Source organism: Drosophila rhopaloa, unplaced genomic scaffold (assembly GCF_018152115.1).
Source record: "Drosophila rhopaloa isolate 14029-0021.01 unplaced genomic scaffold, ASM1815211v1 contig_155, whole genome shotgun sequence".
NCBI lineage: Eukaryota > Metazoa > Arthropoda > Insecta > Diptera > Drosophilidae > Drosophila > Drosophila rhopaloa.
In genome coordinates this window covers 14,219,919-14,247,750 of record NW_025335034.1, presented here as the reverse complement: position 1 = coordinate 14,247,750, position 27,832 = coordinate 14,219,919, and the positions used below count along the sequence as shown (strand labels likewise).

The window sequence follows — 27,832 nt, the reverse complement described above, 5'->3', positions numbered from 1 at the left end:
GGATCGTTCTGATTTTATGCATAAGGCCATCAAGCCAGACTCGGTCGAAAGCCTGTGCAACGTCAAGGAATACCGCACTGCAGTATTCCCGAAGCTCGAATGCAGTCCGTATTTCTTTTGTTAGTCTGTTGACTTGCTCTATTGTTCCGTGGCTTTCTCGAAAGCCAAATTGGTGTGCTGGAATAACGTTGTGCTCTTTCAGATATGGGATTATGCGCGTCAAAAGGCATTTTTCGAGCAGTTTTGACAGACACGAGAGTAAACTTATCGGTCTGTACGAAGCGGGTATTGTGTGATCTTTCCCTGGCTTTGGGATCATTATGATTACCGATTTTTTCCATTTTTTTGGGAAATAGCCAAGTCGTGTAATCCCGTTGAAGAGTTTACAAATAACCTCAACTGCACAGTTTGGAAGTTCGATTAACATTTTGGGAGTTATTTGATCACCGCCTGGGGCCTTTTTTGGTTTCAATTGCTCGCTGATTACTTTTGCAACTTCATTTGGTTGAAACAGAATTGGATCCGTCTCAGATTCGATTCGAATTAACGGCGACGGTAGTGCGAATGAATAAGTTGCAGGGTTTGGCTGGAAAACATTTCGAAGGTGCAAAGCAAATGTACAAGCTCTGTCTTTGTCGCTTCTGGCCAAGCTGCCTGAAGAGTCTCTTATGGGAATTACTGTTTCGGCCGGCGCACTTAGATTTGGGTGGGCCCTCCTCAAGGGATGCTTAGTGCTGGTGGGTGAAAGTTTCAAAATGTACTGGCGTTGTGCTTTTACTTCTTCTTGCCTTAGAGCCCTAATCAGTCTGCGACCATCTTCCTTAAGTCTTTGTTTGGAGGATGGCGATCTGCTGGTTTGCCAAGCACGTCTCAAACGTCTTTTCTCCAGAACAAGCGTTTGATTTTAAGGTTAGTTTTGTGTTGGTGTGTGCCCGTCCCACCCTTGCGGTGTTGAGACTTTGGCTGCTGCGACGAGTACAGACTCCAGTGCATCGGCATAGCAGTCGATGTCCTCCTTGATGTTGAGCTGTGGAGTTAGTTCAATGTGGGAACTTACGTACATTTTGAACTTCAGCCAGTTGGTTCTATGCGACGTCAGCCTGCGAGGGTGCTCGATTCATTCCGGGCTTTGTTATTAGCACAAGTGAGTGGTCCGATGATAGATCCAAAAGCGATTTTGCTGATATCAGATTGCGAGAAATGTTTTTTGTCACAGCAAAATCAATTAAATCAGGTAGTTTTCTAGGATCTGTAGGCCAGTATGTAGGGTTGTCTGGTGAAACGTAGTCCAGTTTGTTGCACGTTTTAATGAGTGCATTATATAATTGCCTTCCTTTGGGGGTCACAAGGCGGGATCCCCAGTGCGTGTGCTTGGCGTTGTAATCTCCGTTCCGACTCATATACGATTCGATATATTTGAAACTGAGAGACTAGTTCGTGTAGAAACAGACAGACGGACAGAGGGACATGGTTATATCAACTCAGGATGCGATCCTGATCAAGATTTTATATACTTTATAGGGTCGGAGATTTCTCACTGCGTTGCACACTTTTGACCAAAATTATAATACCCTCCACAAGGGTATAAAAAGCCTACAAAATAATATCCCGTCCTTAAGATGTTAACTTGTACTGCTCAGATTTATGGCTAAGCGCCTTCACCGCTGTGCTATGGGGTTTGCAGCTTGGCCAAGTTAAAGGCTGATTTATTATTTTTAATGATATTTCTATTTCTTTCAAGGCGATTTTCGGCCTACAAAAATTGAACAAAATTCTCGTCTGGCGAATTCTGCTATGAATCGCTCACCAAGTGAATTGTAGAAGTCCATGAATTGGCCTTCGGAGACTGTAAAGCGGGGTGGGCAGTAGACAGCTGCAATGGCAAGGTTGCAGTTGCCCAACTGTAATTTTATCGATGTAGCTTGCAGATGATTTTTAGCAAACCGTTGGTGAAAGTGGTGTTTGACGCGGTCTCTTATTAAGATTCCAGTGCCGCCATGCGCTTTACCATCTGGATGATCTGTGCCATAGAACGTGTATCCCCGTATTTGAAAGTTATATTTGCTGGTGAGATGCGTTTCTGCCAGCAACATAACGTCGATGTGGTTTTCGTTCAGAAATTGAGTTATTTCAGGTTTATGCCGTGAAACACCGTTGGCGTTCCACAGAGTATTCGAAGGCTAGGCATGGTTTATTTGGACTGCTGAGCTGCAAGCATTTGTAGTAAGATATTTTGGTTTTGCATAAGGGTTTGCATGGTGGTTTTCATGAAGGACATAAATTCCATCATATTTTGTTGCAAAGTAATCATCATAGATTCCATGTTACTTTGTGGCTGTCCCATGGCCTGCTGGATGTTATCAATTTTCGGCTCTTTGTGAACTGTGCCTGATCTTAAAGCACTGGCGTAAGACATTCCGTTGGTGGTAATTGAAGGGCCAAATGATGATCTGGCTGCTTTTGGGAAGAAAACTTCCGGTGTCGTTTGGGATCTCATGTAAGTGTTTTGTGTGTTCAGGGAGCGTGCCGTTGTCGCTCGTTGCATCCGACTTTTCATCATCTTGTAGACTGGACAGCCTCTGTAGTTTGCGGTGTGGTTTCCTTGGCAGTTTACACACTTTTTAGTGAGAGAGTCTTCTTTGTTGGCAGGGCAGGGTTCGGAGCCGTGGCAGTTTCCAAAAGCTACACATACTGACCTGAGGGTGCAGTAAGCCCTGGTATGACCGTATTCCTGCAAATTTGTGCATTGCACTGGCCCGGTTCGTTTGTGCGGCTCTTCCACTGTGATCCTACGGTGCAGAAGGTACTGCAACTTGTAGATCGGGTGCACTGCGTTTTTTTCAAAGTTCTGCTGTCTGGCTCCAGCTCGACCTTGAAGAGTGGTTGCGGCTTCTTGTTTTTGTTCATAATGTTTATAACATTTTTTGCGCAAAAACCATTTTCTTTTAAGGCCTCTGTAATATCGGAGGGGGTCACATCGGGTTCTATTCCCTTGAGCACAACTTGCAAACCTTTACAATTTTTTAGCTGGTACGTGTAGTAATTCTTTTTGGCATCGTTTAAGTACTTCGACACTGCTCTGAAATCGTCTTCGGTTTTGGCTTGGAGTTTAGTTTCGCTTATATTCCCTTTCATAAGCGGAGTAACATGAAAGTTATCTTTTCCGACAAGCTCAACTATTTTGTTGACTAGGGCATTCGAGATCTTCTCCCGAATAAAAATAGGTGGGGGCTTTAGTTTCCTTGGGGCTAATTGTTCCGACTCTTTTTCAGGCTCCGCCAGAATGGAAAATCTATTTTCATTTAGTGGCCCGGGATTTTCAGGGCCTTTGTTGGAACGATTTATTTTTGGCCGTAGCTTTGTTTTTGCCGTTTGCACCGATTTTTGCACTTGGTTGTGTTGTTGCTTTACCTGCAGCACAAGAAGAGGATGGAGTCGTTATTGCATTGGTGGCGACAGAGACCGTTGTAGTAGTCGTAGTAGTTGCTGTTGTTGTTGCGCTAGGCGGCAGAAGCTCTGTTGGAGGGTTGCATTGCTCACTCCATGGCGTTTGAGCGGTAAAGAGCAGGGCGGGAGAGCAAGGGCTAGCTCTCTGGTTTTCGGCGGTCAGTAAACTTGCACATTCGGTTCTAGAGTATTACTAGTCACCGTAAAATAAGCATTCTTACGGGCCAAAGAAAGACGACGTTTGTCTTGCTCTCTCTGAAATTTTTCACGGGCTTCGTCTTGTTGTTTTTGTCGTTGAGTGTGCTGATCCACGTTCTTACTCATTTGTTTATCGTTAGTGCGTAAAGATTAATTATTTAATTAATTAAAACATTAGATTACGATTTGCGATTTGCATCGCGGAACAGAACCTCGCGTTTATTAATTTTTCGAACGTTTTCGACTGATTTACTAGTTGTTTTTCCGGAGCGTTAAGAAAACACGTCTGCACGCAGCCGAAGTTGATTGGTTTTATTTCAAGGAGACATTTCCGAGTTGATATTGCATTGTCCGGCTGTTTCTACACCCTTTTGCAGCTTACGCAGATCAAGATGGAAAATGGTAGAGTTCGGACTTCTATAGCTTTAGCTGTTATAGGAGCAATCAAGTTAAAACGTTAAATTTAGATTTTATTTTAAATTTGAGTATAGACCGGGAATTACTTGTTTCAAAATGATGTTTTTTTTTAAGTTTAGCACTTATCCCTTGATATTTGATAAGAATCGGTTGACTATATATTCCATAGCTGCAATAAATCTGTCATACTGACTATACGGTTAACGCCAATTATTAGATCTGTGTAAAATATATTAACATTCCAAAGCGTTTTGTTTTTATGTGTACACTGACCAAGTTAAGAAATCTGTCAATTGGACGATAATATCCTATAGGTGCCATAGGAAAAATCAATCCGAATTTGTTCAATTTCGCTGATTTTTTTAAATGTACGTATAAGTTATTGTTATTTGTCCAAAATGAGTTTTTTATCTCTTAAGTTTTGATCAAAATTTCGCGCAGAGTAAAAGATAGATTCTTAAAACTTTCCAAGTCCTGACTTGCGATTTTCTTGTGAAAAATCTGCACGGCTTTTAAAAATTGGTCTTGCCGAATTTGACATTATCAGGATATTGTCTACATAATAACAAACGACAGTAAATAAACTTACGTAATAAAAAATTATATAAAAAAGAAAATAAATACGTATATAAATGTTTTTTTTAGTTGAACGAGTATGTGTATACGCTTATGTAAGGCATTACTTAAAATCATTATAAATTACAAATCCTGTACTGTAAATTCCGCAGTACTTTTATTACTTTTCCCCATTGTAAATAAACGTGATGCACATTATAACGGGAGTTGCAGTTCGTTATGGTTTTGAGCTAATGCGCTTCACATGCTTGTTATTTATATATATATATGTACTTAATTTAATTAATTTTATTGAAAATGATTTTGATTTCGATTTGAATTTCTCTTTTCAATTATTTGGACAGAGTTTTATTATAAGCATATTGAACGAAAGAACGGAGAGAGAAATACCAAAAAGAAACTACACCGTAAGAACTTAAGAATGATTTACGTCCTCGTTAATAATAATATTCACTTAAAAATAATGTATTACAGTTTTATAAATCTAAACAAAGTTAAATTTTTTAATTCATACAGTCGTTTTTATGCGGTGTTTAGCATAACTAAACTTGTTCGCTGCGATTATCATTTGAATTAGCATTTTCTTTCCTTTCGTATTCATTTGAGTACTTTGAATTTCTAATTAATTTTATTCGTTTCAATTTAGATCTATGACGCCTTATATTTCTATTCTTAATCTATTCCTAATAATGATAATTTTAGTTTTCCTAAATGGCCCTCAATTTTTAATTTTCTTTTTACTTTCATATCTATTTAATCAAAAGCTGTATCTATTTCATGTTTCTTTCTCTCTTTATTTAATCGTTTAATTTTATCTTCCTTACTTTGTTTTACGTCCACCGTTGGCTCCTCATTAACTAAAAATATTGGTGCTGGAGTGTTGCCTGTAGGACTATGAATAGTTTTGTGATTATAATTTAATTAATTTCTTCCATATCCATTGCAACAGTTTCTATTCATTAACGTTCAATATTAGCTATTCCATTTTTAGAGCTTGTTATTTTTATTGTTAATATTTTCGTTTTTTAACCTTGCTACTTGTCATACCTGGATCTTGACCCATTTAAAGTCAATGGTCTATGGGCTTACCTTGAAAATTAAATACTTTTTATAATGTCTTTTTTGTTTCAATCCAATCAGTAGAGGCCCAAAACCACATCTGACAAAATTTAGATTTTAAAGCAATACAAGCTAAAAAATATCTATTATTTGTAAAGAAATAATCAATAATGTATTTATCTCTTATGTTATTTGGTGTTGAGGTAATTTCATATGGTAAATCTGTTCGCCTGTTTTCATGTTTGCCAAATTACACGTATTACATTCGTTGAATATGTTTCGTATTATTTTTTTATAGTCTGGGTAAATTGGTGAACTTTATTTTACTGTATTTTAATAATAAGGTCTTTAAGTCCAGAATAGTTTCTTATATTTATAAGATTTTTTGTAGTTTTAAGAGTTAAATTCCAGTGTTTGTTAGAATTTTATTCATATAATCATTTTGGTATATAACAAAATCATTTATATTTTTAAACAAAATAGTAGAGGTTTGTCCATAAATGGATTCTAGTATTATATCGTTTTCACTGGTCATTTCAGAGTAGAAAATTTTCACGAAAGAACGATTAAATATTTTTTCCACCTCGACTTTTTCCTTGTCATTGTCTTTTATAAATATTAAGAGGACACTTTATAATACCTAGAAAGGCATCTTCTTCTGCTCTATAAACTGTAGGTACTAACGAGACAAAATCTTCAGTTACTGTTACAAATGAATCTGATTCATTGTTCATAAAGTCTGTGGCCGAATCTGTTTCTTGACTACTGTCTGTTATGTTTACTCTGGAAAAAGCATCTGCTTCATAATTTTGTTTGCCTTTAATGTGCTCAATTTCAAATTCGCTTAAACTTATATTCCACTTCTGTAATGTTTGGCTCTTTTACATTGTGTTACCAAGCCAAAGGCTTGTGTTCGGAAATAATTTTAAACTTTTTACCGTAAAGGAAACAGCAGAAATACTTGGTTGCCCACACTCAAAGTGCTCGTTTTATGTTGAGAATGCTGTTTTTTCAATTGACTCAGGGTCCATTTCTATCTGATGAAATCCTTTGGCAAGGTCAAGGGTCGTAAATTATTGATATTTTCCAAAATTGTTCAATATTTCGTCAATAGGAATTGGAAACTTGTCGTTAATAGTAATATTGTTTAAGTGACTATCATCTTTCTTTGGGACTATCCATATTGGACTACAATACGGAGAAGATGATTTTCGAATCATACCCTGACTTATTAATTCTTATATTTGCTCCTCAACCTCATCTCTATAAATATCTGGGTACTTGTATGGTATGGTATGGCATAGACAGGACTTTGATGTTTAGTTTTTATTACATGTTTGGTATGTGTAAAGGGAAAAGTGAAGGTGACCTTCAACAAATTGTATAAACCTTTATTTTTTTATTAAATGCATTATTGATTTCTTATTCTTCCGTATTTAGATGCATAATTAAAGTCATTATCCTCTAATTCCTCGTCCAAATTTTTTCCTTTTTTAATTGGAATAAACTTTTGTTTAATTTATTCACATTCGCTTTACAATGATCATTGTAATTATGTTTTTAGAGGTGATATTAAAAATTAAGTTATTTCATTTTGCTTATTCTTTTTCGAAGTTTATTTGGGCCTTACTTAATTCTAGTATATCTATTCCAATCAAAGTATCATATTTGGTCGAAAAATCATTGATAAATAGGTTTAAATTTTCCAGGCTTGCTAGTTAAAGGTTTGGCGTTTTTTTCTCGTATAGTAAAATTACTTCTCCTATAATTGCAAATATTACTTTGGGGCTTGTTTCATGCTACAGATAAATATTAATTATATCTGGCCCTTTTTAACTAATACTAGATCCTGTCTCTATGAGATATAATATTTGTTTTTTATTTATTTGTATGCAAATTGTGGAATTCTTTGATTGACCAAGGCTCCTATTAGAACATTTTTGTCAGTGTCCGTTGCTTCGACCAGAATCTGACATACGTTTTCTTTTCTGATTCTGAAATTCGCAAGGCCTAAAATTGGTTGAATTAGATTGTTGTTGAATACTCATGTTCTCATAATTTTTTCGGAACCTGTCGTTGTCAAATCGATCGTTTCTAATTTCCCTAGCCTTATTTCTAAAGTAACTTTGATTTTGTACTTGCTGATTATTCTGTGGATACTTATAATTATTATTTACATTTTCAATAGGATTCTGATATATTGGATTAAACCAATTTTGGTTTTGCATAAGTGATAGTCAAAATTAGGATGCATTTGAGGATTGTTATAAAATTTCTTCTTTGAATAGTTTTGTTGTTGCTTAATATTGTTTTTGTAATTTTCATATATTCCTAGTTCTTGTGCAACACGTCTTAATTTACTTGGGGTACTAACATTAAATCTACACACTGATATAATATTTGGTATAGTAATTTTTTCGAATAATTTCACTAATAGCTGAGTTCATTGCTTCGGTAAACAGGTATCTATTATTTGTACGCGCGCACACTGTTGCAGAAACCTCCTTGAATCTGGTGCCAAACACAGCCCATTAGACTGGACTTGCCCAACATTTAAAAAACAACAAGAATTGGTAGCCATCAACATTACAGAAAAAGTCGATCACAAAACAGCATTAGCACTACACTACAAACGCCATAATCAACAAATAACTAAGAGCTTCGGATCTACACTGAAAAATCAAAACATCAACGCAACAACAATAAAGAAAAATACCACATCTACACCCAAAAACACATACCCAAATAAAACAACCCATCATCACCAAAACACCATTTCATACCACGACCTCATAACAGACACCCCACCCTGTCTCATAAACTCGTCTCGTAAACTCGTCTCGTAAACTCGTCTCGTAAACTCAGCACCAATCTCACAAGCTTTAACTGATCGTAACAACACAGATGACACCTAAATGGATCTTGACACACCCTCCACTTCGAACTCATGACTTAACCATCGAAAAAACCAACGACCTGACACTTAAAATTTTCTCAATAAAAAAGAACAAACCTTGCAATGAATCTCAAACCCATTAAAAACAACCAACCAAAAGAAAAAATACCTAAAAAAAAAACTAAGACCACTAACAATAACGATTCCGATAGCATATATTTCCAAAAACCCGATAATTTAAAGCAGTTATGGGAAACAGGTATACAATCAAGAATCGTAACAATCTATGTAAATAAACTAAATAGCTTCTTTAAATGCCTATGAAAATTATACAATGGAATATAAATGGTTATCTAAAAAACTACTGCGAACTACAATTAATTATTAAAAAGCACTCACTCCACACATCCTTATAAAACTCATATAAAATATATTGATCATATACCCATACCTATTAACTATACCACAGAGGCGTGGCTCTGCTAACCCACAATTCTCAGCAAGCTCGAGAAATAACCCTTAGCGACGACTTTGACGCCGTTCTAGACACCTCATATATACCTACCCTAGTCACTGGTAGAAAAATTGATCATCCAATCTAACTACATCCTATTAAACGACAAGTCAGCAACTCACTTTAGCTGTCACAATATACTAACAAACTTGGACATTTCTTTCGCCAGCCCAATACCACAAATCGACAGCACGTGGCACACAGAAGATCATCTATTCAGTAGCGACAATTTCCTCATTATAATAAACCTATTCACTCCCGATTCTACAAGTGCGTTAGCCTATCTATCGAAAATTTCATCACCCAAATCTCACCCGACACTCCCTCAAAAACAATTTGGAGCAACATTCACAAATATCAGAGCTTTTTGCAAAAACTTTTCCTAAGCATCACACAACACAAATTTTTCCCACACCTTTAATAACCAAAAGCTAACTTTACTTAATACCAATCACAATCACTCATAACCCATCGGCAAATTAAATAGAATGACCAATAACATACATAGAATTTACAGCAGCACTAAACACACTAAAAGGAAGTACACCTGGACTGGACAGAATAAACTATGCGATGATAAAAAACCTGGACAAAAAACTAAAGATAGAATTATCAATCATCAAAGTGAAATTCTTGTCAAATACATACTCCAAGCAAAAAAGCCTAATCATACCAATTGCCAAACCAAAAACACAGAAAAAACCTTGCCTTATTCATACCGGCCTATCTCACTGAACTCATGCTTATCCAAATTTCTGGACAAAAGTATCGCAAAGAGACTGTGGTGGTTTATATTAAACGACAAACTAATCCACAACAGTCAAAATCGTTTCAAGAAGAAGATATCGGCTATAGACAGTTTACTTCTAGTAGACCACCTATAAGCTCGAGCCATCTCTGGAAAAAACCATACTTATATAATATCATTAAAATTCGCTAAAGCTTTTTTCCGCATAGGGATAATTTCCATCCTAGACCAACTTGGAAAACTAGACCCTACATAACAAACTACGTAAAAAATTACATGACTAATAGGAAAATACTTGGGCGCATCAACTCCGATCTCTCCTCCTTTCAACCAAAACAAAATGGCATTTCACAAGGCTTCCACTCTCAGTCGTTCTCTTAACAATAGCCTACAATCATTAACCTTAGCGCATATGCAGACGACTTCAATATCATTAAGAACAAAAAAAATTCCAACACGAACTTAAACCCCATGTTCACTACAATATCCGATTGGGCTAAATATTCAGGTGCCACACACGCTTACAAAATGTAAACATCTACATGTCTGCAGAAAACACAACTGCAACTGCAAATTGCAAACTGACAGCATGCAAATACAGAACGTCACTAAAAATAATAGGTAGACACTTTAACAACAAATACAGATGGAAAACACACGCAGACCACATAGCATCCAAACTTAAAAAAATTAGCATAATAAAATGTTTATCAAGGCCAAAATTCAACTGCAACACATCCACAATCCTTAACGACACAAAAGCAACGGGTTTTCCCCAAACTTAAAATTACGAAAACTAAAACCTACATAAACACAGCCTTCAGAACCACCCTTGGAGCTTTCAGATCAACTGGTTCCTCTTCGAACCACGCGCAGATTCTCTGGAAGACCGACGAGACCTCCCTCCATCAAAGCTCACAAAAACCCTAATCAACTCTAACAACTCCCCAATTATAACAATATCAAAATTCTACCACCCTTCAAAACGCGAGAGCGGTCATAAATTTATTTCTTGTAATCATAATAGGCTGAACTTTTTAATGTAAGTTATTTACAAAATAGGAACTGTAATATAAAAGTATGGGAGTGATTACTCACTCCATTTCCCACGCCCACCTTCCCAAAAAAGTTATAACAAGCAAAACGAACAATAATAAAAAATTATATAATATTTAAATGGTTTCATCAAGTAACAAAAGAGTTGACTCTAGTAGAGTTGACTTTTCCTTATAATTTAGTATTCTTTGTTCACTAATAAATGGATCGGAAATTAAAAGCCAATCAGAATATTTTTTCATAAACGTTAATTTATAATAACGTTAATTAATAATGCGATCTTCTTACAAATGTAGGGTATTTGTTTTTTTCATTTGTCCACATCCAGCTCATATCCTGAGTTTTTAAGATCCTTAATTAAAGCATCCAGAACAATTTTAATTCGCATTCATTCTGCCAAATGCTAACAACATGCTTTCCAGAATACTGGTAGTAGGTATTTGTTCCTAATGAAAGAATACATTAATAAAACGACAAAATAATCTAACAACATAAAGCATAAAACACACATCAAAAACAAACTACAACCACAACTGAGCACATATAGACACAGGACAATAAAATGCTTCCTCCTAGATAGAGCTGCTAAAATAAATGAGGCAAGGTTGCATTTTTTAATGGCACAAGTACATCGGCAAGATTTGGAAGCTGAAAAAACATTTTTATAATCTTCATATATTAATAAATAAAAGGATATAAACATCATTAGGGGGCAACCGGGGGGATGCACTTAAAACTTTACCTAAACATTGTAATGCACAATATTTAAGAACTAAATAGGACGCACGTTTTACCACTTATTTACACAAAACACAGCCCAATTCATGTATCTGTATAAACAAAGTATATACCGTTATGACAATGTGCATTATATTCGAATGGGGTTAAATCGTGCTTTATAATTGATTAGAATTTTTTAAATTCACTGCGTAGCACTGAACTGTTGACAAATTGCAAGTAAGTAAGCACGTTCTCGCACTTTTCATTCCAGTGTTGGAAAGTCCCGTTAGATATTCCAAAAAAAAACTATTGTGTCGTAAAGGTTGGACAATCAGCTGATCGTAGAACCGGTTTTCGCTGGAATATCTCAAAATCAATTTTTTTGATTTTTGGCCTATGGCAGCGACCACTGTGCACCCTAAAACAAGAACCTTTCAAAATTCGACACAACACTAAATATGTTCAATAAAAACAACACGACTCCACAAACATTCAGAACACTATTCACAGAAAAGTAAACCAACGATCTTTCCTGCACTTACATTTACACAGACGGATCTCAAACAATCGAAATTACCATCCTCGCTGTTACCAACGAAGCTGAATTTAACAAACGACACATCCTACCCAGCTTCTCATCAGTCTTCACAGCAGGGCTTCTAGCTTCATAGAGGCCCTAGAGACTTACAAAAAGAAAAGAGGAAAATTCTGCATATGCTCAGACTCTCTCTGCCATTGAAGCCATCAAACATTTGAATAAGAGCGATCACTACACATTCAGCCCCAAATTCAAAATTTTTTGTTTATCAGGACCCGTTGGTATACCAGGAAACGAACTCGCAGATAGCCAAGCAAAAACCTCAAAAAACAACCACTTACAACTATTGAAAACCTTAACACACAGGGCATACTTAAATATATAAAAAAGGCACACTACAAAGAATACCTAACTAACATCACCAATACCTCAACTGGTATCAAAAAATCAACCAAAATCAACTCACAATGCAGCAACATATTTAATATAAAAAAAATGTCGATTTCGCGAAGAGAACAAATAACAAGAAAGGAAAGCTAACTTCGGGCGGAGATGTCTCCTTCACTGCGTTGCAAACTTTTGACCAAAATTATAATACCCTCTGCAAGGGTATAAAAATCACAGGGCTCAGACTTGCACTCACACAAATCACACACAAGCACTACTTCGACCAAATCCAACCGTCAACCTGTCCGTTTTGCAATGACAATCTATCACTGAAACACCTGCTGTCCATCTGTAACTCTCTTAGGAACCAAAGAAGCAATATTTTTTAAAATAACAATAGATCTCCTTTCGAATCCCCAAATACCATCATACCAAAAAATCGCCTACCGCTGGTTGCAGTATTATGCTCCCAAGCAATTATTTTTAGCACCACAAAGCCCAGACTTAAATATTATAGAGAAGTTCAAAGACGTGCTCTAATGCTTAATAAGGGGCTCCAAGAGGAGTGGAATCCGATGTCACAAGCATCTAGAGTCCTGTTGGACAGGCGACCAAGAACGTGAGGCAAGCATCAGTCGAAGAAATTTCAAATACCGTCCCAGAGTTTGATCCCAGCGATAACGCCATCTTCGTGAACCAGTTCATCGATCGTGTCAACAAGGTTGTTGATGGCTATCCTATTACCCGCAAGGTATGCAAGGCTCAACGGTCCTGACGAGATGTAACTTGATTCCCACACAACATGGAATAATTTTGCTGAAGCAGGCGAGGTTGAAGATCATTTCAATATGGCCAACGTAACCAGACGATCAAAGGAGACAGTAAAATAATACTGTTTCAGGATGTCCACCCTAGGGGTGCGCTACCAGCTTAGTGAGTCAGCGATCGTAAAATAATTAATTTTGTATATGGACATCGATGGCATAGTGGCGATTTATTGCAGGAGGACTTTTGGTTGGGTAAGGAACCTTGAGACAGGCAAATATCAAAACGAGAAGGAAATAGGCCAAATGCGCAGTTTGTTGAAAAAGTTCGGAGATATCTTCTCACCTGATAGCAGTACATGGGAAAAATGAGCATTGTTTAAGCAAATATCATCTTATAGAGGGGTCAGGCAGAATCTCAAGCATCTTACCGAGTTTCCGAGCCAAACAAGGATATTGTACAGAAAATGGTTGTCGAGCCGTTGAATCAGGATATTATTACCGCATCCTGGTTGTGCTAAGAATGCTGAAGTGCGTCGATTACCGCTGCCTAAATAATCTGACAAAGAAGAAAATTTTCCTGTACCAAAAAGAGAAGAGCGTTTGCAGGAGGCAAAACGATTTAAATTCTTTGTTTCCTGGACCTCAACAGTGACAATTATTAAATTGCAATAGCACCAGATAGTGCTATAGTCTACGGATAGACTATATGAGTTCAAGCGGCTTCCGTTCGGATTAAAAAACGCTCCTGCTGCCAATCAACAAATGTTTGGCGAGATGTATAAGAAGCTTTGGCAAATCCTTTAAGTCCTGTGAAAGGGCGGACTAACCTAGATAAACATGAATTGTTCAAATAGTCAAATAGATTCTTAGGTAACCAAACGAGTACCATTAGAATGTTCCCAAAGCCGACCAATGATACCAAAATGAGAACATTTTTGGTGTCTCAGCGGTTATTTTCGCCTTGCCCTTGCGAGCTTAAGAAATATCTGGTATCGAATCCAGTTGCCACCGGCAATAAAATTGTTTATTATGCACGAGCAACTTTAAAGTCTGAGAAAAACTACTACAGTTACCAGCTGGATGTTCTAGCCGTCGTTACGTATTACATTTATGGTTTGAGAGTATGAGAATAAAAGTTATTATTGATTGTAATGCCTTAAAAACGTCGATAAAGAAACGAGAGCTTTTACCCCACACTTCAAGAGTTAGACAAACATTGTTCATCGAGCTGAAACACATATAAACCAGGTAGACGCGCTTAGTCGAGTTCACTTCGAATGCGAAACCTTGTTAAAAGCTACATAAAGTCAGGAGAAGGTTGTGAACTATTTAAAGTACCAGATGGACATCAGGAATATGAGTATTATTATGATGACCAGGACCGAATGCAATCCAAAGCCAGGATCAGATGCAGAATTGGAACAGCTTACACTAGATGCCACTACAGTCAGTGATCATCGAGCTGCTGCCAAGCATTCCAAGGCATCCATATATTGCCTTGATGATCTTGTTTTGATTAAGCTATTTGCTTAATACATCCCGCGAGTGTAAAAAAATTTAACAAAAAATGTACCTTCTCGTGGTAGTCGATAGCTCCTGACAATAGTAAAAAAGAATTTTGATATTATTGACTTCGCTGAAAACCTCGGGACCACCACCATTCTGCTGTTCTTCTCTGTCTTTTCGAACAGCCACAGCTCTAGAATCCAACACTATTTCTTTTATTAAAAAAACTCATATCGAGCTCTACAGAAATTTCTTGTGAGGCAAGGAAGTAACTTTCCAAATATCAATTAAAATCCGACTTACCATTAAAATCCTAAAATGGCTACACTGACTGCCGTATACAAGTTAACAACTAAAAATGGAAGCATATCAGTTTACACTAATCCGACAAATTTTCACCTTTTTTGGTCTTAAATTAGTGTATTAATTCCGAAAAAGAAAAGTTTCTCACACTTAAAAAGGCGAAAACATAGAGAAGCAAAAAAGACCTATTCAATAAAGGACGGGAATTTTTTAACTTCCGCTCACCCCATCGACTCTAGCAAGGACCCAATTGCTTGCTTCTTTTTGGTTGTGGCACTTATCAATGACCTCTTATTAATGATTTCGACTACATCAAATCCTTGAAGTAGAGGCTTGTTCCGGTTTTTTATAAAATTAAAAAATTGAAACACGACACTGGCAGCACTCATACAAAAAAAATAGTCCTTATTATTTTAAATTCTCCATAAGACTTTATTTTTGTATACGTCCAAGAAAAAATTAAGAACTTTCTTTTCTAAAAACAAGGCAATTTTTCCCGGATGAAGAAAATTGTTCCCAAATGTGTAAATTTCGTACCTTTTTCTTAAAAATAGAAAGACTGCCCCAAAAAGTAACTTATCTTACAAAATTGAAATATGTTCTTTAATATAGTAATATTTCTCTTAAAATACTTTGCGTAACCCAATGATTAAGGTAACCCTTGAAAAATAAATATATTTTTATACCCTTGCAGAGGGTATTATAATTTCAGTCAAATGTTTGCAACGCAGTGAAGGAGACATTTCCGACCCTATAAAGTATATATATTCTTGATCAGCATCACCACGAGAGTCGATCTAGCCATGTCCGTCTGTCCGTCTGTCCGTCCGTCCGTCCGTCTGTCCGTCCGTCTGTCCGTCCGTCCGTCTGTCCGTCCGTCTGTCCGTCCGTCCGTCCGTCCGTCTGTCCGTCCGTCTGTCCGTCCGTCTGTCCGTCCGTCTGTCCGTCCGTCAGTCCGTCCGTCCGTTTCTACGCAAACTAGTCCATCAGTTTTAAAGCTATCTGCTTGAAACTTTCCCAAAAGTTGTTTTTCTATTGCAGGTAGTATATAAGTCGGAACGAGCCGAATCGGGCGACTATATCATATAGCTGCCATATAACTGAACGATCGGATAAGCCATAACTTTGGTGTTTGTAAAGTTAAGAAGTTGGGATTTTCTATGGGTTTTATTTTTGGCCAATCAATCCGACATACAAAATTTCATAATGATCGGCCGACTATATCTTATAGCTGTCATATAACTGAACGATTGAAAATGCCATAACTTTGGTGTTTTCAAAGTTAGGAAATTGGGACTTTTTATGAGTATTAAGAATGCATCAAATGAATAATTTTGAAGAATATAATTTACAAAATATTCTGCAAGGGTATATCAACTTCGGTTCCGTCCGAAGTTAGCTTTCCTTTCTTGTTATACCCGTTCCTCGTAGAGTAAAAGGGTATATTGTATTCGTGCAAAAGTATGTAACAGCTAGAAGGAAGCGTTTCCGACCCTATAAAGTATATATATTCTTGATCAGGGTCACTAGCCGAGTCGATATAGCCATGTCCGTCTGTCCGTCTGTCCGTCTGTCTGTCTGTCTGTCCGTATGAACGCTGAGATCTCGGAAACTATAAAAGCTAGAAGATTGGCATTTTGCATGCAGATTCTAGGAGTTCCTACGCAGCGCAAGTTTGTTTCAAAAAGGTGCCACGCCCCCTTTAACGCCCACAATCGCTTATATACAATTTTAAAAATTTAAATATTTCGGAAAAGTAAAAATGCAGTTTTATTGTGTTTATCAATACCTTTCGAAATGTAGAAGAAATTTTTCAAATCGGACCATTCGTTAAAAAGTTATGCGTGATCAAAGTTTCTATCTCCATCTCCCTCGCACTCCCTTTACCTGAGTAACGGGTATCTGATAGTCGGGGCACCCGACTATAGCGTTCTCTCTTGTTTTTTAAATACATATAACACATTTCTAAAATATCACACCCAGACCCTAAAATTAATCTAAATTTCTACTGCCGTCGATCCAACATTTTTAATTTACTTATTTTTCATGTGTCATAAACACACTTGCAAAGTAATGTATTGCTTGACTAAAAGTTTAAAATTGCTTAAAAAGTAATTACAATATTTTGTCATTTAAAAAATCATCTACGAAAATAATTTTCAAATATTTCGGCTGTCTGAACCATAGACATTCAAAAAATAAAAATTTGACAGAATTTCTGGAATTATTAAAGACAAAATAGGGTGATTTAACGGTTAATTTGGTTATAAGTGCAGTTTTCACTGGGCAATAACTGTTGAAGTATGGAAAAAAAGTTTTTTTTGGGAGTTTCAAATGCAAATTAAAATATGAATATCGTTCATAGAGGATTATTAGATCCGGGATTTGTAAAAATTTCAAAAGGAAACACCTACCTTAAGAGATTATTAACGGATTTCTTGGTCGGCATCTAAACAGAGCAGTTCAAGGCTTCATACCGTATATACCATATCCGTCTAACAATTGTTAACCCCTCGTATCAAAATAAAAACAAGAATGAATTGATGCATAACTTTTGTTTTAGAGTTTGCAGTGTAAAAAGGCAATTGAATAAGAGATACTTACCAATTGCAAAATTAAATATATATTCACTTTTCCTTTGGGTTTTTCACTAATGCCGTGCTCAGTAAGTAAGTTTGACCGCGGTATGTCCATAGCACGCAAAATTTTAAGATTTTAAGCCATTTTTCGGCTTGGACAGACACGATGTTAAACTTATTAAGCTGTACGCCGACGAAAATGTGAAAGCTCAGATTTGATATTCAATAATCAATATTGTAGCTCGGAGGGCCATGCCCATATCCATTTTTGGTTTCAGTTGCTCGTGCATGACTTTTGCATTCTCGTCTGTGCTAAACAAAATTGGCTGATTCTCATTTTCAGAGCGGATTGGCGGCAATAAATTTCGTAGATGTAAGGCCAATATTTCAACTCTGTTTTCGTTGTTTCGGTTACAGTTCCCGACAAGTTTCTTAGAGGAATGACCATTTCGATCGAAGAGCATAGATTTGTGTAAGTTTTTCAATATACTGGCGTTGCGCGTTTACTTAATTTTTTAAAATTAGCAATCGTCTTTTTCTTAACTTGCTGATTGAATGTGTATTGGTGGATCTGCTCATATGTTCCTTGTGGTTTTTAGATCTTCGCTGATTTTTCAGAGCATTATCAGATCACTCGATGTCGGCCTTGATGTTGAGATATGGGGACAGTTCAATTCTGATTTTTAATAAGATGATATTGTTCCAGTGCCAATACAAACAGTGTGGTTAGAAGCACAGTCTTTTTGTTGATTCGAGTCGCAGTGACTGTTGCAGTATTGGTTCCTATTGCTACGCTGCTCAGCGACTATTCGCTAAAAATTTTACAAATAATGGCCCTTTATCGACTTTTTACGTCGTTGTAGTAGTGCCGAGTGATTGCCTCCTGGCTAGGCACGTGTGGTGAAGGTCGTAATCATTCCTGGTGTGTCAATAGTCATGACAATTGGTGCCTTCACTGTACCTTGGTGACCAGCTCACCAATTTGGTTGCCTAAGGGGCTCGAGTTCTTTTTCCTTATCTATATGGGTGTGAATTTTGGTTTCTTTTGGACCTATTGTCCAGGTTCGGGTTAATTACTTTCATTACTCGCCAAACAGGAATATATATTTGTTTGAATTATTAAATCAGTTAGTCTTAGGTGTATTTTATTTTATAAGCAATGTTTTTTGATGTAGCGACTGATGTGAATCACTGATATGACTGATGAAGTCACTGGAACCCTCAATTGGTGTTGTAATTTTGTTTAGCGCTTATGCTGATCTGGTCGCAGGGACCGTTGCAGTAGATGTTGCTGCGTTTTATTTATTGGACAGATTAATTTAAATATTTTTAGTGACTATTGACTAACAATTAACTATTAAATTGTCATACTTTAGGGTCTTATAGCAATCAACAAAGTAAAACTAAATAAGTGAACAAATAATAAAAAAATATTGTTATATAAAAGCTAATGCATATGATAGTTTTGATAAAACACTAATGACATTTGGAGTCGTACGAATCAAAATTTTAAGAGAAAAACATGCTTAACTTATTTTAGATAGACATGGTTGACGATGATGAACGCCGTTGGCGTCACTTTAATCCGGAGATACCAAAACGATCTGGAAAAATTGGTGAACTTGAAAAATTTGATGCAACTTTTTTTGGAGTCCATTTTAAACAGGCGCACACAATGGATCCCCAAACAAGAATTCTTATTGAGACGGCTTATGAAGCTGTAATAGACTCAGGAGTAAATCCAAAAAGTCTACGTGGATCAAAAACCGGAGTATATATCGGTTCCTGTATATCTGAATCGGAAAAAACTTGGTTCTACGAAAAAGTTTCTTCTGGCGGGTTTGGAATCACTGGCTGTAGTCGGGCTATGATGGCGAATAGAATTTCATATTCTTTGGGACTAGAGGGTCCTTCATTTTTACTAGATACGGCTTGTTCCAGTTCGATGTACGCTTTAGACAATGCCTTCACCGCTATTCGAAATGGAGAGATTGATGCAGCAATTATAGGTGGTTCAAACTTACTACTTCATCCATTTGTAACACTTCAGTTTGCACGGTAAGCCAGAAATACCTTTATTTGTAGCCAGTAACCATTAACCTTAATTAATATTTTAGACTTGGAGTACTGGCACCTGATGGGTTTTGTCGCCCTTTTGATAAAAATGCTAGTGGTTATACCAGGTCAGAGACTATTAATTGCCTTTTCTTGCAAAGAAAAAAAGATGCTAAGAGAGTTTATGCAAGTGTAGTTTACTCAAAAACTAACTGCGATGGATATAAGCCGGAAGGTATAACTTATCCGTCTGGTATAGTCCAGGAGAAGTTACTTGACCAGTTTTACAAAGACATTGACCATAAACCAAGTGACTTGGGGTACTTGGAAGCTCACAGTACTGGAACTGTGGTTGGTGATCCAGAAGAGTGCAAAGCTATTGATAATGTTTTATGCAGTCAAAGGCAGGAGCCACTATTGGTTGGTTCAGTAAAGTCAAATGTTGGGCATTCCGAGGCGGCTTCTGGAATATGTTCTTTAGTAAAAGCTTGTTTCGCTTTTGAGACCGGACTAATTGCACCAAATATAAATTTTACGGAGGTTAAACATGGAATTGCACCCTTAGCAGAGGGACGGTTGATTGTTGTAAAAGACGTTACTCAATTACCAAAGCCTTATATTGGAATAAACTCTTTTGGATTTGGTGGAGCCAATGCGCATGCGCTTTTAAAGGGCTATCCAAAGTCGAAAATAAATTTTGGATTACCACAAGATGAAGTTCCGCGGCTACTTACATGGGCAGGAAGGACGGAAGAGGCCGTTGAAGAGATTTTTAAAGCTGTAGAGAAAAACCCGTTAGATGCTGAGTTTATTGGATTGCTTCAAAACATTCAAGAGGAAGATGTTTCCGGTATGGTATTTAGGGGCTATGCAGTATTTTCAAAAGAAGGTGTGAAATCATGTAAATCATTGACAAAAGATATTCAGCATTACACTGGCCTCCAGCGTCCGATCGTCTGGGTTTATAGCGGAATGGGGTCACAATGGTCCGAGATGGGGGCATCACTTATGATAATACCTCGATTCCGCGAATCAATTGAAATATGTCACCAGACGTTGCTGTCGAAAGGCCTTAATCTTATACATATATTAACATCCAATGACCCGGAAATTTACCAAAATATTTTACATTCGTTCGTGGGAATAGCCGCTGTGCAAATAGGCCTAACAGATGTCTTGCGCTCTCTTAATTTTGAGCCAGACTTTATTATTGGCCACTCTGTTGGTGAATTAGGTTGCGCATATGCTGATGGTGGGCTGACTCCTCAACAAATGATATTGGCTGCCTATTATCGTGGAAGAGTAAGTGTGGACCTAGAAAAAATAAGGGGTTCAATGGCAGCAATAGGTATTGGATATAATACTATTGTACACATGCTGCCTAAGTCCATCGAAGTAGCTTGTCATAATGGCCCGGATTCTTGTACAATATCTGGACCAATCGATGAAGTTTCCCTCTTTGTATCTGAACTAAAAACGAAAGGCATTTTCGCAAAGGAAGTGCCTTGTTCAAATATTGCTTATCACTCAAAATATATTGCACACATGGGGCCTCCATTACTGCAATATATGAAAGAAATTATCCCAAATCCTAAGACTAGAAGTATAAAGTGGTTAAGTACTAGTATTCCCAAAAATGACTGGGATAAAGATCAAGGAAAAATGTGCTCTGCAGAGTATCATACCAACAATCTCTTAAACAGTGTACTTTTTAATGAAACATTTTCATTGCTACCTAAAAATTCCTTGACTATTGAAATCGCGCCTCATGGACTTTTAGGAGCTATTCTTAAACGATCAATGCCCAGTGGTGTACATATTCCACTAACAAACAGGGGTAATAAAAACAATACGTTGTTTTTCTTATCGGCTCTTGGAAAGTATGTATAGTTTAAGTCCTTGTTCGTTAATTATTGTTATAGCTTTGTTTTATTGTAGAATTTATCAAAATGGTGTATTACTACCGGTCGCTAACCTATATGAAACCATCCAATTCCCTGTTTCGCGAGCAACGCCTAGTGTTAGCTCGCTTATTCGCTGGGATCATAGTGAAGACTGGTTCGTGACAAAATACGAGAATATGAAAACAAAGTCCAGTGGCGAGCGTGTTTTTCCAGTTAATTTGGCTAGTGATAATGAAGAATTTTTGAGTGGACATATTATAGATGGCAAAATTCTAGTGCCAGCTACATGTTATCTTCAATATGTTTGGGAAACATTTTCCCTTATGTACCATGGTCCGAGTTATATGGACGTACCCGTTGAATTCGAAGATATACGTTTCTTAAGAGCTACAAGTATGCCCGTTAATGGAAAAGTCGATTTAACTGTTATGATTCACTATGGCACCGGTCATTTTGAGGTAAGGACATTTTAAAGTGGATTTAAGTTAAAAAAATTATTTATTGCTTTTTAGATAACGGAAGCAGGTAATTTAGTTGTCACCGGTATCATCCGTGAAACGGCAAACCCCACTATTCCAGAAGTTTATAATTTTGAAAATGAATCTAAGTTTCCAATGATTTCCAAAAAAGACTTTTATAAAGAGTTAAGATTACGAGGCTATCATTACAATGGCGCATTTAAGGCCGTTCATATGGCCCGTTCAGATGGTTTATTCGGAAAAGTTGAGTGGAATTATAATTGGGTAACCTTCATGGATGCAATGCTTCAAATTCAAATACTGGGAACAGATTCACGAAATCTTTTATTACCAACAAAAATTCGAAAATTGAAAATAAATGGAGTGCATCATTTCAACCTAATGACCAAAATGAATCCAGAGAATCGCTTTTTTGATGTCTATATAGATCAAATGTACGATCGGATCATAGCAGGTGGAATAGAACTTGTCGGATTACATGCCAGTCCAGTGCAAAGGCGAAGACCTCCGGGTATCCCAGTTCTTGAAGAATATGTATTTCTTCCCTTTTTTCCGTCACCAATGCTTTCAATAAAAAATGCTGCTCGTATTTGCGTTCAAATCGCTCTTGAAAATAATCCTTCTTTAAAAATGAAGTTGGTAGAGGTTGATTCTAATGGAGAAAAACCACTGCTAACATCATTTTTAGAATCTATAGAAGATTTACCTGTCATTACTGGAGAGTACATTCTATTGACATCCCACAAACTGGATGACTTTCCAGGACTTCGTGTTGAAAACGGAAGCTTGTCTTGTCAATCAAATTGTCACTTTGTTTTATTAAAAGACCTTGATGAAGAACATTTACGAGATAATATTGAAACTGCCCATAAGGTACTCGTTGACATTGGGTATATGTTGCTTAGACTAAAGTCTAAGACGAATCTTTCAGCATTGGAAGAATCGGAGCTATTCCGAACTATTACAATAATTCCGATTGATAACAAAGAGGATATATTTGTATTATTACAGAAAATTTCAAAAAAACTAACAGTACAACCAGTTTTGGTAAAGGTATCTGAAATCGATGAGACTTTTGACTGGATTGCAGAATTACAATCTGCAATAAGCACGAAAACACCGGTTATTGTGTATTCATTTAACGAGAGCTTGAATGGGCTTATAGGTTTAGTTAACTGTTTGCGAAAAGAGCCCGACGGTAATTTGATAAGATGTTTCTTTATTGATGATCAAAATGCTCCTAGTTTTGATTTATCACACCCTCTATATTCGGCTCAGCTTGCATTGGGATTGGCGTTCAACATATATCGCAATGTAAGACTTATTTTGTATATATTCACCATTCATTTTTATATTTCACTTTTATTAATTAGGGTTCTTGGGGCAGCTATAGACATTTGCAATTGCTCAAAAGTGACAACCCAATGGCCAGATTGGATCACATATATGGAAACGTCATTCAACGTGGTGACTTATCGACTTTACAATGGCTAAAAGGACCTTTTCAAGCTAAAAGCTGCTTGATTAAAATATCATATTCTTCTCTAAATTTTAGAGATGTAATGCTCGCAACTGGACGCTTAGCCGTTGAATTATATGGATCAAGTCGAATAGATCAAAACTGTGTTCTGGGCTTTGAATATTCCGGCATTAACATGGCAACTGGACGTCGGATAATGAGTATGGTGGTTAAAGGTGGCGTAGCCTCCTATGTGGAGAGGCCATCAAAACTAATTTGGGATATACCTGATCACTGGTCATTAGAAGAAGCAGCAACAGTGCCTGTGGTATACATAACTGTCTACTATGCATTCTTTATGACATGCGATATTCGAAAAGGGAAAAGCATTCTCATACATGCTGGTACCGGGGGCATTGGTCTGGCCGCTATTCGTGTGGCATTGGCCTATAACCTAGAAGTTTTTACAACTTGCAGCTCTCTTCAAAAAAAGAAATTTTTGTTAGAGACTTTTCCCCAACTTAAAGGTATATTAAACAAATTTTAAATAACATTTTAATTTATTTCAAATTACATTATATTACGATTTTCAGAATCGAACATTGGAAATTCTCGGGATACATCATTTGAGCTTATGGTGCAGCGTGAGACAAATGGAAAAGGTGTTGATTTTGTGTTGAATTCCTTATCAGAAGAAAAGTTGATTGCGTCAGTACGTTGTCTTGGTAAGTCCGGACACTTTTTGGAAATTGGAAAATTTGACATGGCTAACGACAACAAGATTGGATTGGGATGCTTTTTAAAAGAAATTACTTTCCATGCTGTTCTTGCGGATAGTCTTCTTGTGGCTCCTGATGAAGATATTTGGGTAATAGGGTAGTATAATATCCTAAAAACAAATTAAATTTACAAATTTATTATCTGTTTATAGCATTTGAAAACCCTTATTGATTCAGATATTTCGAATGGAATTATTCAACCATTACCGGTTAAAGTGTTTTCGGCTCATGAAATCGAAAAGGCTTTTAGACATTTGATCGGTGGCAAGCACATTGGAAAAGTTGTTATTCAAGTTCGTGAACACCCGGATGATCCAGCTACTTTACCTGTACGGGTGCTTAGTCAAATTTACTTTAAGCATAATCTTACATATGTCATCATTGGTGGCTTGGGAGGCTTTGGAATGGAACTGGCTGATTGGATGGCTTTGCGTGGTGCTCGGAATCTTGTACTTAGCTCTAGATATGGAGTAACAAAAGACTATCAATCATACCGAATTGCGTAAGTTTTATAGAATTAACATATTTATCTTCACAACTTCAAAGCAAATTTGTGTCTATAGGCTATGGAAAACGTATGGCTGCCAAATCGCTGTTAGCACCGCAGATATAACTTCAAAAGATGGATGCCGTCAATTGCTTTCTGAAGCTGTTTTATTGGGACCAGTGGGTGGAATTTTTAATTTGGCAGTTGTGTTAAGGGATAGCTTTTTTTCCAACCAAAATTGTAATCAATTTTTGGAAAGTTTTGCACCAAAAGCTATTGCTACAAAACATCTTGACGAGATATCTCGGATTTCCTGTCCTGAATTGGAGCACTTCGTAGTATTTTCAAGTGTGTCTTGTGGGCGAGGAAATGTAGGCCAAACCAACTATGGAATGGCTAACTCTGTAATGGAACGTATCATTGAGTTTCGCAACAGAGACGGTTTGCCAGGTAAAGCTATTCAATGGGGTGCAGTTGGTGAAGTGGGTTTAGTGGCCGATATGGCAGAAGACAAAATTGATATGGAAATAGGAGGAACCCTTCAGCAAAGAATTTCATCTTGTATTCAGGAACTGGATCATTTACTAAGTGCTGAAGCATCGATAGTTTCCAGCATGGTTGTCGCTGAAAAAAAGACAGGTCGTTCTGGAAATGAAAGTATTATTGATGCTGTCATGAATATTATGGGAATACGGGACTTAAAGTCAGTTTCCTTAGGTACAACACTATCAGAAATGGGTATGGACTCATTGATGGCTGTTGAAATCAAGCAAACCCTAGAGCGGGACTTTGAGTTAATTTTATCTCCACAAGATTTACGTTCGCTCACTTTCCAAAAACTTCAAGAGTTCATTGAAGCCAAGGAAAAAGAGAATACTAATGAAATTAAAATGATATTTGCTTCAGAAAGTAAGCTTTTAGGAATGGATTTACTGATTCGAAACTTAGGCGATGAAACAAATTGTGATCGAATAATAATTCCACTCAAGACACCAGCAGCTCCTTCAAAACAGAGTCTTTCACCAAATATATTAATACCGGGATTAGAAGGAACAGCTGGCCGCGCATGGTACCAAATAGGCTCGGGCTTGCAAAGTAGGGCTATTGTCTTACAGCTCCATAAGTTCGCGCATTTGGAAAATTTAACTGATTTAGCGCAACAATGCTTTGAAGTAAGTAATTTTTTTGTTATATCGTGAAAGTAATTTTAGGATTGTCTTTTTCTTTACAGCATGTAAAACTTATTTTAAAGCAAACTGAACCTTTTTATGTGATTGGATATTCATATGGAACTTTTGTAGCTTTACAACTAGCTGAGTTGCTTGAAAATTCCGGGTTCCGAGGACATGTAATGTTGTTAGATGGAGCACCTCATTTTTTAAAAAGACTTACTAATCTGCATTTGGGAGAAAGCTTTTCGGATAACGACCTTTATGACCTGCTTTTCACTAGTATTGTAAATCAGATATTTCCCGAAGAAACTAAAGAATTAACATCTGAAGTTTTTCACAAAGTTGACACCCTGTCAGAAAAAATGTGTTTGTTCATGGACTATGTTGAAAAGCAAAACATATACAGCAAAGAATACGCTGTAACAATGATAGACGCTATGTTTAAAAGAGTTAAAATGGCCGCTTCCTTTGATTTGGATAGTATAAGAAAAATTAAATCACCAATTACACTAGTCCGTCCGACGGAGGTTTCACTGCAAGATATTGATGAAGACTATTGCATATCTTTACTGACATCTGGTAAAGTAACGCTCAAAGTTATTGAGGGAAATCATACGACTATGTTGGACAATCCATCATTAAGCCAGATCATAAATGACTTTGATCCAGCTCTGTTAGAAGACAAAAATTTTGAAGAATATATTAGAAATGACAAGCCGGTTTCAGTTGTGTAAACATTCATTCATAATATTCATTTCTAAAGCAAACAAAACACGCAATATATTATATATTAAATAAATATCCAATCAAATATTAAAAACCTTTTAATTTTATCAAATATTTAACAATTCCTTTCCTGATGGGATATTGTGTGCGCTTGTGGTATCTTCCCAAATTGGGGTTGTGTTTCACAAATTTGCTAACCTTTTTTTTTACCGATGTAAATTTTAGTAGGTAAGTATATTATTAAAACGCAAACATTTAAAATTTGAAGCCAATCTATTTTTTTCAAAGGCTCACATTTGATATGAAAATTATACCTGCTGAAGAATGTTTATTCTTTATATGTATAAATCACCTGCGAGTACCGGAGCATTTAAAAATTAAATCGCTGAGTTGCTTAAAACTCAAAATGCAAAAGTGAGGTGAAAACTGGAATATCTATAATCTTATTGTCCCAATGCACTAACTAGAAAATGGTTTAGTCCGGGCACTATTTTGTAAGATTTTATCTTATTTTATCATGGTAGTTCCATTTCGTATTCTTCCCCATATCGTGAAAGCAGAGTGTGATAATAAATACTCATGTAGAAACTCAGCTTAAAATATAATAGAATGGATATATGGCAGTGAAAATAAGTATATTATTCCGGCGAATTGCCAAGATCCCTGTGGATGTTTTAATTTAAGCAACCCCGTTGATTATTCGAGGAATTTGAAGATCGCTCTCTGTGATGTCTATTTTACTTCTGCCCGTGATCCACCAGATGCTATTAGAAGCCTGTCGGGTGGACATCGCTGTCTTGAAGGATCTGAGTAAGATTAATGGTTAGTGGAGGACACGATTGTCTGTAAAGACAACATAAATTGGGTAAATATACCATTCAATTAACGGCCGAGGACCGCGGGGTTGTCAGCGAATTTTGATGTTGTTATCTACTGTGTAAGGACAACGCTGTCCCTGTGGAAATCACCAATAAATTAGTCGTTAGATGTTGTTGCGTTACATATCACTACGAAGGGTCTGTCTATCTCTCATGTAATCTATTAATGTATTTAGGCAAAA

The 27,832-nt window shown here is 36.7% G+C and overlaps 1 protein-coding gene across 1 annotated transcript in view; it reads left to right on the top strand.

Annotated features, from left to right (window-relative positions):
* Nucleotides 1–26,857, top strand: part of LOC108039020 (fatty acid synthase) — a 74,667-nt gene extending 47,810 nt beyond the window's left edge. The window contains exons 2-10 of the mRNA XM_044456900.1: nt 19,252–19,769; nt 19,829–21,646; nt 21,705–22,128; nt 22,183–23,463; nt 23,523–24,135; nt 24,202–24,476; nt 24,540–24,889; nt 24,951–26,046; nt 26,106–26,857. Coding sequence (XP_044312835.1) covers nt 19,252–19,769; nt 19,829–21,646; nt 21,705–22,128; nt 22,183–23,463; nt 23,523–24,135; nt 24,202–24,476; nt 24,540–24,889; nt 24,951–26,046; nt 26,106–26,780 — 7,050 coding nt within the window. The 3' untranslated portion in view covers nt 26,781–26,857. The remainder of the gene's footprint in view (nt 1–19,251; nt 19,770–19,828; nt 21,647–21,704; nt 22,129–22,182; nt 23,464–23,522; nt 24,136–24,201; nt 24,477–24,539; nt 24,890–24,950; nt 26,047–26,105) is intronic.
* Nucleotides 26,858–27,832: the final 975 nt, after the last annotated feature.